The sequence below is a fragment of the Protomyctophum parallelum genome (genome assembly GCF_964188405.1).
Source record: "Protomyctophum parallelum genome assembly, chromosome: 18".
NCBI classification, from domain to species: domain Eukaryota; kingdom Metazoa; phylum Chordata; class Actinopteri; order Myctophiformes; family Myctophidae; genus Protomyctophum; species Protomyctophum parallelum.
In genome coordinates this window covers 42421598-42434243 of record NC_139716.1, presented here as the reverse complement: position 1 = coordinate 42434243, position 12646 = coordinate 42421598, and the positions used below count along the sequence as shown (strand labels likewise).

The following is a 12646-nucleotide window of genomic DNA, read 5'->3' as shown; positions in this document are numbered from 1 at the left end:
CGCTCTGGTGGCACAAAGTGTAGCTACTTTTGTGAATTTAATAGTTTTAATATTGCTATATGTTTGAAACCGTTTTAGAAAAGCAATAAGCCACTCGAGGCCCCAGCTTACCGGGTATTTTACACTGGCTGGGAGGTAGAAGCCTACGCTCCCAGGCAGTGTAAAATACCCGGTAACCTGAGACCTCTCGTGGCTTATTGCTTAATTTTACACTCGTTGAGTTGAGTTACACAGTTGAGTTTCACGCCACAGCGATGTGCTGAAACGGGACGTGACTGAGACACGTCACATGTCGCCGCTGGCTGGCGGGTTATGGTGCGTTCAGACGGCAGGCAAAACCAGAGTCATTGAAGGAGAGTTGCAACAACTCCGCTCACTTGATGGGGCCTGCAGTCAAAATGGTGGCTCTTGACTTCTATACATGGACTTCTATCGGCGAAGATCATGGAGAAGTGTGACAAAGTCCTGGATCGGAACTTGACACAATGCACTGGACTCAGGCAACAAGCCCAGCTTTAATGATCTTAAATCCCTTTATTTTAAATCGTTTTTTTAGTAATAGCACAACATCAGCTTCACGCATCGTGGCTGCTTCGTAGCTTCGCATTAGTCTCGCGTTGCCGGACTGTTGCTTCTCGCCATTTTCAAATGCTTCCATCATACAGTCTGGAGCAACGGAAGCTCTATCATGAGTAAAATATAAAGCGGAAGTGGAGCCTCCTATCCTAATATAAATAGAAATCATCTAAACATATTGTTTAACGTATGTTGCTTAGCAGAAAAGGAAATAAAAACAATTAATGTAAAGATATTTTAAAAATATATACAGAAATGGCAGCTTTAAGGGCCTTGCAAACGTGAAGTGTTTCCTCCAGGTCTGTTGAATAGGGGCACAACAACGCAAGTGTAAAAAAAAAGCTAAACAGAATCCAGGTCTGGTGAGTCACGGGCGTGTGCACGTAACGAGCATGCACGCAACAAATTCACATTCATATTTTGTAAAACTCTGGATTAAGGCAAATTCATCAAATCTCTGGATCTCGTCTCCAGCTACCTGTGCATTATTAAATGAATCTCTGGATCTTGGTCTTGGCTCAGATCCACAAAACTATACCGAAAATAGCAAATCTACAAGCTCACTAGTGAGTTGTAGATTTGCTATTTTTTGCTACTTTTGTGCTTTTTTTTGTTTTTGCTACTTTTTTACGAGAAAGTAGGGCATTCATTCCGGGAAAGACAACGAAAAAGTTAAAGGGACACTTCACCCTTTTTGCAAAAAAAATATATGACGTTTAGAAGCTTTAGATCACTTTCCTGGGGGTATTTATGTGTGTAATATGTGGTTTTAGTTATTTTAGATTGTAGCAGTGAGCCTGTTGTCTCTGATGTCATGGACACTGGTCTCACTACCTTCCTGGACTACAATTCCCATAATTCTTTGGTGCACTGCTCCTCCTTGTGGATAGGGGGAGAGCTGTCTTACTGAGACAACATGTAGTCCAGGAAGGAAGTGAGCCCAGTGTCCATGACATCAGAGACAACAGGCTCACTGCTACAATCTAGAATATCTAAAACCACATATTACACACATAAAGATCTCCAGGAAAGTGTTCTAAAGCTTCTAAACGTCATTAACATATATTTTTTTGCAAAAAGGGTGAAGTGTCCCTTTAAAATATGCAAAATATGATATGATGTTATTATTTTTTTTCTTCTTTTTTTTTTACCTCAGCCTGAGCGAAGTGGGCGTGTCCCGTGGTGGCGCGGCGGCACTGAACGGCCGGGCAATGATGTGCTGTTCTGACTCCTCCCCTCCTTGCCCCGCCCCCTTCTTCTTCTTGGGGTCAGGATCGGGGGGGCAGGGCAGGGTGAGAGTGAGGGCCCGGCGCAGGGGCTGTGAGGAAGGGTGGGTGAGGTAGAGGAGGGGGCTGGTGGAGACCACCCACGGGTACGCGTCACTCCTGGACTTGACGCTGGACAGGAGGGCTGCGTCCACTGGCTGGATCTGAGGCGGAGATAAGATTAGATTATCCCATTCTGACCTGAGATCAGATTCATACGAGGTTTCCCGCCGGACACACACTGGTCCTGATGAACCCATTCTGACCTGAGATCAGATTCTAAAAATGTCACAGTTGTTCTTCGATTTTTCAAAAATAGCAGACCTACAAGCTTGTATCGCGCCACTCGGTGGCGCGATATGAGCTTGTAGATCTGCTATTTTTCAATAGCTAAAGCACGACATGATGCCGACACCAAAATTGGTGCCCGTTCAGAATGGGTTAAGTTGTTTAATCAGTTTCAACCTGGTAAATGGTGCATTTATATATAGCGCCTTTATCCAAGGCGCTTTACAGAGATTGTGCATTACATTCACCCATTCATACACCGATGGCAGCGGAAACCATGCAAGGCGCCACCAACTAGCACATCGGGAGCAATTAGGGGTTCAGTGTCTTGCTCAAGGACACTTCGACACTAACTCTGGGGGAGCCCACAGGGTTCGAACTGGCAACCTTATACGGTTACCATCCAGCCACTCTACCCCTGAGCCACCGCCGCCCCAACCTGGCATATCGTTGACAGGTGGTACTGCAAATAAACTAACATTACTATTATGCATCCATGCTATCCATTTTATCGAAAATGTTTGTTTTTTATCACAGAAACGGATTCAGCAGGTTTAGTCACTGCCAGAGGGGCAACAAGTGTTAATACAGGCACAACCGTTACATGAAATGGAAAGAATATCCCATGAGAAAGCAAACATACAGCACTCAATTAGTTCCTAATTATTCTCCAGCTTGTACATTTATTGACTGGCACTACAGTACACTGGATCTTAGTAGTCAATAGTTCCACTATTGTATCGTGTGACTTACGTAGCATGAGCAGAAATGTAAAAAGAAAGGGGGAAAAGTTTGGAAGCACTGGCGCAGTACTTACTGTACTATGCCACCTAAGACATATTAATATATAATACCATCATATACGCCGGTGACCTTGTCAGAATGCCTTGTGTGCGTACCATTTTATGCAGGGCTCCCAACCTATACAATTAATACAAAATCACCTGATCGCAATTATTTCAGCTAATCACAATTATTTTTTCGTAGTATAATCACTGTGTGTGTGTGTGTGTGTGTGTGTGTGTGTGTGTGTACGTGCCTTTTGAATTGCATTTTTATGCTGAAGATTAGGTGTACAGTAGGCTTTGTGACTTTGTGTACACCATATACTATGCACTGATTTGCTTGTACAGTAGAACCACTATATGGTGGTTCTACAAGCAAATCAGTGCATTCATCAGGTGTTTTCAGAAGGTTATTACAGGTTCTGAAAATTCATTGCAAAGAATATATACAGTATAGGCAGCAATGAGTTCATAGAAAATGTACTTGCACATGTGCGTGTCCTTATTTCAAAGCAACCAAAGGTATGGCTCCCCCATATCTTGCAAGTATGATTGAACCCTACAAACCCTCCCGCGCACTCAGATCAGCTAACGCAGGGAAACTGGAAGTACCCTCACTAAAAACGCCGGGACAACAACGCTCCACACGTCCCAAACTCTTCTCCCTTCTGGCTCCAAAACTGTGGAATGCACTTCCCATTGCAGTCAGAACTGCAGCATCACTCCCAATCTTCCGCCATAGTCTGAAAACCCACCTTTTCAGACTCCATCATGGCCCATAGCACTTACCCTAACCCCTTAGATGGCATTTGACACAGACTTATAGCATGTTATGTAGACAGCACTATAATTGTATTGTATATAGTCATAGCACGCCATAGTACATATGTATAGCATAGTAGTAAATATGTATAGTTTATATGTATAGTGTATGTATAGTTTCATTATATAGATATTCCACTGTTACTTTCTTAGCTTACGCATGTTTCATGATAAATGCTTTTATGTGATGTATTCCCATGCTTTTGTTCTTGCTTAAGAGCGTCTGCTAAATGCCTAAATTGTAATTGTAATTGTAAATTGTTCACATTGTCATATTTGACCCCACGAGTACACATACTGTATAAGGCTACACACACACAAACACGCGTCCTACAGGCCGTGTATGACGGTACGGTTCCGTAGGCCTCCTACAGGCCTCCTACAGGCCATCCTACAGGCCGTGTATGACGGTACGGTTCCGTAGGCCTCCTACAGGCCTCCTACAGGCCTCCTACAGGCCATCCTACAGGCCGTGTATGACGGTACGGTTCCGTAGGCCTCCTACAGGCCTCCTACAGGCCTCCTACAGGCCATCCTACAGGCCGTGTATGACGGTACGGTTCCGTAGGCCTCCTACAGGCCTCCTACAGGCCTCCTACAGGCCATCCTACAGGCCGTGTATGATGGTGCGGTTCCGTAGGCCTCCTACAGGCCTCCTACAGGCCGTGTATGATGGTGCGGTTCCGTAGGCCTCCTACAGGCCATCCTACAGGCCGTGTATGACGGTACGGTTCCGTAGGCCTACAGGCCGTGTATGACGGTGCGGTTCCGTAGGCCCTGGACGTACTCCTGGGCCTGTTGGAGGCTGCTGCGCTCCTCCGGCGCGGGCGGAGGTCCCTCCACCAGCTTGACGAAGTAGTGACAGTACACCTTGTCCATGACGCCGAACCTCCCTCTGCCGTGGTACCGGATCCGCTTCAGGTACTTCCCTTTCCTGGAGTAGGACTCCGCCACGTGCAGGTTGGACCTGTACTCCACGTTGTGGTTCCGGACGGCCATCTCCTGGGCTTCCAGGAGCACCTCCTTCATGATCTTGGCTCCCTTCTTGTCGTTGAACTCCAGCTGCGCGACGGCGCCGTCGATGCTCATGCCCCGGATCAGCGTGGCCAGGTACCACATCTTATCCGTGCTGTATTTGATCTGCCGCCGACAGTGGTGGACCTCCGCCGCTCTGCGCGGCTCGTCCGGCCGCTGAGGAGGGAACATCTGGAGGTTCTTTCTGTCCCAGTTCTTCATCACGTCCAGGGAGCTGCTGGTGTGGAGGAGACGTGACGCCGCGTGGTGACGGCCAACGCCGCCGACGGCCGCCAACCTTGGGAACGCCCGCTCGGCAACACTCCTGAGAAACATCACAGCGCCGCCGCCGCCGCCTGTCACAGCCGTCGCCATGTTGCTTTATTTCTGCGACACAAAGTGACGTTTGGCTTTTTGTTCTCACCTTTATGCCGGTATACGTGGTGATCTCTGTATGTGTCTGTCCTTATGCCCCTAAATGGAGTTCCGTGTCGGGGCATGCCCAAATATGGAGTCTATACACCAGTCTATGACATCAGTACTGTGACATCAAATTGGTGACATCAAGGTATTATAAGGAGATTGGTCAGACTGATATGCCTGATGACATCAGGGAGCTCCATATATGGGCACAAAAGGGACGGACACATTTTGCCGTCCGTCCGTCCGTCTGTCCGTCCGTACTTCCGTACTCTGACAATGGGTACGATGTGTATTGAATAACCGCGTGGGCACGCATTCCCAACTTTCATTGTTCCTCACTTGCACTTGAGTAGGCCAGTTATCAACATCCTAATAGGGCTGTCCCCGACTAAGGATTTGTATAGTCGACTGATAGATGAATAAATTAGCTGTTAGTCGACTAATAGTCGACTAAGCAAAAAAAAATGTATATAAAAATACAATATTTACAAAAATATACAAAAATATTGTATTATTCCACTAGGTATATGGGGGACATAAACACATTTGAACATTCTGACTGTTCAAATCATTTTTTTTAACAACTGAGAGGCTTGTCATTAGCTAGATTGAGCACAGCAGGTGAGATTGAGATTCTGGAGTCTATCAGGCCAGCACACTGTGCGATTCAAGTCACAGGCAGTGGCACATTGCCACACAGGCAGACACACTCCACATGCACATTAGGGATTTGAACAGTCAGAATGTTCAAATGTGTTTATGTCCCCCACAGACCTAGTGGAATAATACAATATTTTTGTATATTTTTCTAAATATTGTATTTTTATATAAAATGTTTTGGGGCAAAAAAATAAAAAAAAGTCGACTAAGAGGTGGTCAGTCGACTGAGACCCGTTCCGATCGATTAGTCGACTATTCGACTAATCGAGGTCAGCCCTACATCCTACTGTATGATAATGGGAGGGCTGGCCGGCATACCTATGACTCAGACCTAAGCCTGTGTTATGACCATATATGGGCATAATACTGATGGTATCAGGGATCTCCATATATGGGCATAACATCGACATGGAATGACAGATACAGAGATCTCTTATGGGCATGCGACGTAGTTGTGAGTGTCACGTAACAGCCCTTACTCTATGTCAGGGGTATTCAACTAGATTAGGCCGGGGGCCACAACTGTAGAATTATTGTGTGTGGGGGGGGGGCAGCACAAATGTGTGCGTTCTCAAAATGCATTTTGTGTTCAAACACAAAAATGTATGCAATACACAGGGTGATACACACACACACACACACACACACACACACACACACACACACACACACACACACGTTTCGGAAACCGGGCTGCCCCCCTTCATGGGCGCGTTCCTGGGGGGTCTAGATGTTGCGGGGACCCCCACCCGGTATACAGTTGCACGGCTCACTTCACACAGGTGTGATTTTTCTTTTCTTGCACGAGTGCACATCATTGACCAGATAGATGCCCTACCATTGACTGGGCCACCACAGGGGCAGTGAAGCATCCTGGGAGGTAGTCCAGACAGACGCGGGGGTCCATGGGCAGTTTGAGAGACAGACCCTTCCTGGGGACGGTGTAGTTCTCCCTTCGGAGGCAGGAGACCACCGCGAACACACCCAGGGTGTACACTCTCACCTCCGCAAAGGAGCCCTGACAACACACACACACACACACACACACACACACACACACACACACACACACACACACACTTGAATAACCCATTCTGACCTGAGATCAGATTCATACGAGGTTTCCACTGGACACACACTGGTCTGATTAACCCATTCTGACCTGAGATCAGATTCTGAAAATGTCAGTCGCTCTTCGATTTTTCAAAAATAGCAGACCTACAAGCTCATATCGCGCCACTCGGTGGCGCGATATGAGCTTGTAGATCTGCTATTTTTAAATAGCTAAAGCATAACATGATGCTAACACCAAAATGGGTGCCCGGTCAGAATGGAATAAATAGGTTCTAAATTCATCATTTTTACAAATTGATGAATTGAAATCCTCAGTGTTATTCAACTCTAGTGTGAAGATGACATGACAAGGATGTCGTGCACTGAAAATAGTAGATCTGCTATTTTCCGTGTGCGACATATTACACCAAATATAAGCCACAAGGGTGCATTTTTTCGGTGTTGTTTTTGACATAATATTCATGAATCCACATCAGATACACCAATCAATCCCCTTGTATATCTGAAACTGTGACGGAGCACTCTGTACCCTGTGCCCTCCGTAGGTGCCCTCCGTCGACGCGGGCGCGATGCAGTTTGCTCTCCTCTCCCCGTCGACCACCTTGACCACGACGTCCCGGTAGTTCCCGCGGTAACGTGCCTGGAAAGGCACGATGACGGTGACCGGGAAGCGGACATGCAGGGCTCCGTCTGGAACGCTGACCCTGACCACCCTGCTGACCAGCTCCTCGCCGGAGCCCGCCGTCACCATCACGGAGCTCAGCGCGTCGACCACGTCGCACGACATGACGTGGGCCACGTGCCCGGGAGCCGTGACGTAGCACGCGTCTGGTACGTCTGCTCGGCCGCCCTCCAGGCGCCCCGGGAGTCTATAGCAGACGTGATCATTACAGAATAGAGTTGAGTATTATTGTCAATCCCACAAATAATGTTTTTGTGTGTGATATTATAATCTGTCAAGGATAATATTTTATGAATCTATATGCCATTCATTTTTACCATAACCCATTCTGACCGGGCACCCATTTTGGTGTCAGCATCATGTTATGCTTTAGCTATTGAAAAATAGCAGATCTACAAGCTCATATCGCGCCACCGAGTGGCGCGATATGAGCTTGTAGGTCTGCTATTTTTGAAAAATCGAAGAGCGACTGACATTTTTAGAATCTGATCTCAGGTCAGAATGGGTTCATCAGACCAGTGTGTGTCCGGCGGAAACCTCGTATGAATCTGATCTCAGGTCAGAATGGCTTAAAAACTGATATAGTTGAACAGAGACTGTGATTCCGTTACTCACCCCACAGTCACCCATTCACTCTTTCTCTCATCTTCATTGGTCTCCTCCTGCGGGAAGACTGCGATGGCTTCTGGGGAAACGGGCTGCTGTTCAACATCACCGACGGGTCTGACCTCTGTTGTTGAACCGCTGCATTCAGATCGTCCCGAGCTAGAATTGGACATTTTCTCCTCGACGTCGAGTGACCTTTGAGAGAGTAGTGCTGGCTTTGTGTGGCTTTCGATGTCTTCGTCTCCATCTCCGCCGTCCTGCTCACGACGACCCGAGAACCCGAGAGGCTCAGAGGGAGAGTCGGGTGTCGTTGGGTCAGGGCTTGAGGATTCAGAGCCACTGGTTCCCTGAGATGTTGTGAGGGCTTCCTCCTCCGTTGTGCACGTTGGATCTACTTGCGCGGCCAAGGCCATGGCCTCCTGGGTGTCTGACGTGGACATGGCCCCGTCCAGCTTGGTGCAGATGTGGTCCAGTCTGTCCACGATGCTCCCTATGTCGCCCAGGACTCCCAGGAAGGTACGGGTGAAGTGGTCCGAGGAGCAGCACGGGCTTTCAGTTTCTAAATGATGTGGAAGCACAAAAAGAACAGGACAAAAAGCTGAACTTAGACTAATACTAATACTAATACTAATAGAGTGATTAGACCACCATTGTTTCTCCACGAACATAATGAATATTAACCCATTCTGACCTGAGATCTGATTCATACGAGGTTTCCACTGGACACACACTGGTCTGATTAACCCATTCTGACCTGAGATCAGATTCTAAAAATGTCAGTCGTTCTTCGATTTTTCAAAAAATAGCAGACCTACAAGCTCGTAGCGCGCCACTCGGTGGCGCGCTATGAGCTTGTAGATCTGCTATTTTTAAATAGCTAAAGCATAACGTGATGCTGACACCAAAAGGGGTTCCCGTAGAAAATGGGTTAAATCATTTCGAAATATTACTTTCACGTAAGACTATAAGCAATATAGGACACTCCACTACATTATTCTGCAGTCTAATTTTAGTTAGTAAAGGAATTATTAAAAAAAAAACTTCACAAAGAACATAATATGTTGAAATTGAATATTGAGCATACCATGCCATGGGAAATGTACAATGTATCATGCAAAAGTTGAATAGAAGAGAAGTAGGCTACTGAACTATGGTATTTACATGGCACTGTAAGCCTTGATATGCCTCTTACTATTGCCAGACTTAGTATGCCAATGATTCTTATTAGATAGACAATACAGAACGGTAGGAGTCATTCACAACAAATCACTTCTATCAACTGCAAGTGCATTCACCTTTAGTGTGTGTGTGTGTGTGTGTGTGTGTGTGTGTGTGTGTGTGTGTGTGTGTGTGTGTGTGTGTGTGTGTGTGTGTGTGTGTGTGTGTGTGTGTGTGTGTGTGTGTGCGTGCGTGCGTGCGTGCGTGCGTGCGTGCGTGCGTGCGTGCGTGCGTGCGTGCGTGCGTGCGTGCGTGCGTGCGTGCGTGCGTGCGTGCGTGCGTGCGTGCGTGCGTGCGTGCGTGCGTGTGCGTGTGCGCGTGGAATTGCATTTATGAGTAGGCTTTGTGTATACCATAGTGGTTCTACAAGGTTACTACCGGTAGGTGTTTTCAGAAAGTTGCAAAGAATATAGGTAGCAATGACTTAAGAAAATGTACTTTTGATTACATAAGTATTATTATTATTATTATTATTTTAAAGCAAGTATACGACTCTGGGATTGTTTACTTAATTTGGCCACCACTGTGTAGGCCTATCTACTCATATTATCGCTTTTTAAATCAAGTCTATCTCGGTCCATCTCCCCCCCGAGACGGAGAGAGACACAGTAGTATTATGCAAACAAGACAATCCACGCCTCTCTTGGCATGCCATGACAACATTTTAGATGTTATACTGTTTGCTTTTCAAACAGCACACAAGCTTTCACATGGGACTATTACCTGTCACATTTTGCTCCTCCTGCTGGTGTTGGCCCTCTGGTGGACACAGAGGAGGAGCAGACGTCCAGGCCGGGCCTCCAGCAACAGCAGCTTGTCTCCAGGCTGCCACTCTGTCTGAGTGTAGGACACACAGTTCCCTCAGCAGTCTCAGCACGCGCTGCTCACACTCGCTCTGTTTAGAGCCTCCGTCGGTGCTCCCTATGTTTATTCCTTCTTCCACTGTCCTTCTTTCACTTCTTGCCGTCTCCTTTGCTGGTGCTGGTGGTGGTGATGATGAGATGATGAGATATACTTTATTGTCCCACAAGGGGAAATTTGTCTTGGGCAAAAGTGCATTAGTACATACATCAACGCTTTTTAAAACAGACAGACAATACAAAAAAGACAATACACAGTAGCAGCAAAGTACAAGTCACAAGAGTATCACAAAAGAAGTGCAAGTTGCAATAAGAGAAGGTATATAATATAAAAAAGTGTATTCACAGTTTATAGTACACAATCACAGTAGTAGGTGCAATAAATAACTGATGAAGGTCAAGAAGTCCCTTCCCCACTAAGAACTATGAACTATGTGGCGGTTGTTTAGTAGAACAATTGAAGTGGGAACAAAAGAAAGTTTGAAGCGGTTGCTCTTGCAACGACACGCTCTGTAGCGTCTATACCAGAGGGTATAACAGCTCATACTCTGAAGATAATATATGTGAAGGATCAGACAACACTCTATTTGACAGACTGAGCACCGTTTTCTGGTGGTGGTGGTGGTGACCACAGTGCTCTTGTTGTGTCCCCCGCTGTGATTGTGATGATGGGCCCTCTGTCACATGCTTCTCCTCCTCCTCCTCCTCTGTGTCTTGTTGTGTCTGCAGCTCTGCTGCTGTGACGCTGCTGCTGGGAGCATCTCATAGCTCCCTGAAGCTCCAGGAGGGTTTCAACCAACTGGCCGAGGATTCTGTGCTCTTCTCCATCTCTGCAATGCTGAGACCCATCATCGCCATCCATCCTTAAAGGTCTGGTGACATTAAAAATAAAAAACATAGGTTTTTGTAATTATTATTTGTTTTTTTTAAGGTTTTCTGAGCTCAGTTGCACCCAAAAAACCTGAACTTTGAACATTCAGTAGATTTTTCTGTGGTCTGGGGTTTTCTGAATAATTCGTCTCAAACTCTGATTTGCTTGTGGACTGTGATGTAACAGTCCACAAATCCCATATTATGACATAACAATTTTCCAGCCGATGTCACTGTTGTGGGATTTGGCCTGTTTTCATTGCAGCTCAAAAGGCTTCAGAACACAGAGTTTACTAAACCCCAGGACCACAGACAATCGATCACGGAATGTTCAAAGTTCAGGTTGTGTGGGTGTAATTGAGGTCATAAAACCTAAAAGAAAAACGAGAAATTAATGAAAATGAATGTCACGAAACCTTTAAAGCTCCTAATGAGCGTTCAGCAACATCATCAACAACAACAACAACAACAAATCACTTACAGTACATCAGAGACTTCAGAGTGGACCATAGTCTCAAGCAGTAGTATTCAATCTAGCCTGTGTTTCCCTTAATGGCAAAAGAAAACAAATAGCTAGTTTAATGAAGTTGGATATAGAAATGGAGATTCACAAGTAAGCCACGCATGTTCAACACCAGGGAATCTCTGACTGTACAATTTAACGAATAGAAAGAAAAATCTGTCGTCCACCTTTGTGTTTCTCGTCCTGGGTTAAGTCATACTAGAAGCTGCAGTCTCTCCAAGCCTTGCTTGCACACTGATTGTATGTCCTTGCCATTGACTGTGACCACTGTGCTATCGTGGTTTACAGGAGCCAATGCTGTATTTACAGCAGTGCCAGGCAGCAGTAAAGCATGTTGCCAAGGAGACCCCCCCCAGGGGGGGCGTGGCAGGGGGAGACAAAAGACTGGCCAGTCTGAAGGATTCAAAGGAAGAAAAACTGCTGTCCTCCAGACATCTCTCTCATCCCTATACTGTCACTCTCTTTATAGCACCTTTTACAAGCACATAGTAAAAACATGACAGCTCTTAAACCTTAAGCCCCCTCTTGTCAAACGAATCGGTCAAAAATAGAACGGCGATCAATCATAATGTACGTCATAGAACCATTGACTTTACAGTAAAAAAACGGCATTCTGTAAATAATTATGGCAAATCATAATTATACAAAAATAAATACATTTTGTGCACCATCAAACAGAAGTGTGATATACGATTTCACGTCGCCTCACATTGGTGTTTCACAATGAATTATTGCCAGACAATACTAGGCAATCACAACATGGAGCTGCCACTGGGATATGGGGTCTAAAATCTGAAAGGTGTGTGGTGAGAAATGGCTCTTAAAGAATACATTCCTACATTTTTTTAAGCATTGTTTTCTATCAGTATCAAACTGACATAATAAGCAATCTGTTAATAATTTAGCTGTTTTCTCAAATCTTAATGTGCATTTATAAATATACTGTAAATGTCACAATTAGCACAATGCGTTATGGGCTT

At 45.8% G+C, this 12646-nt stretch overlaps 2 protein-coding genes across 2 annotated transcripts in view; both read right to left on the bottom strand.

Annotated features, from left to right (window-relative positions):
* Positions 1 to 11135, bottom strand: part of dthd1 (death domain containing 1) — a gene marked incomplete at both ends in the record, with an annotated part of 161466 nt that extends 150331 nt beyond the window's left edge. Inside the window, 6 exons of the mRNA XM_083789594.1 lie at positions 1728 to 2005; positions 6672 to 6851; positions 7437 to 7776; positions 8205 to 8754; positions 10137 to 10394; positions 10958 to 11135. Coding sequence (XP_083645720.1) covers positions 1728 to 2005; positions 6672 to 6851; positions 7437 to 7776; positions 8205 to 8754; positions 10137 to 10394; positions 10958 to 11135 — 1784 coding nt within the window. The remainder of the gene's footprint in view (positions 1 to 1727; positions 2006 to 6671; positions 6852 to 7436; positions 7777 to 8204; positions 8755 to 10136; positions 10395 to 10957) is intronic.
* Positions 4478 to 5125, bottom strand: LOC310875634 (large ribosomal subunit protein uL22m-like; the record flags this gene model as incomplete). Its single annotated transcript, XM_083788922.1, has 1 exon — positions 4478 to 5125. The coding sequence occupies one exon, from the start codon at positions 5123 to 5125 to the stop codon at positions 4478 to 4480; it is 648 nt and encodes a 215-aa protein (XP_083645048.1).
* Positions 11136 to 12646: the final 1511 nt, after the last annotated feature.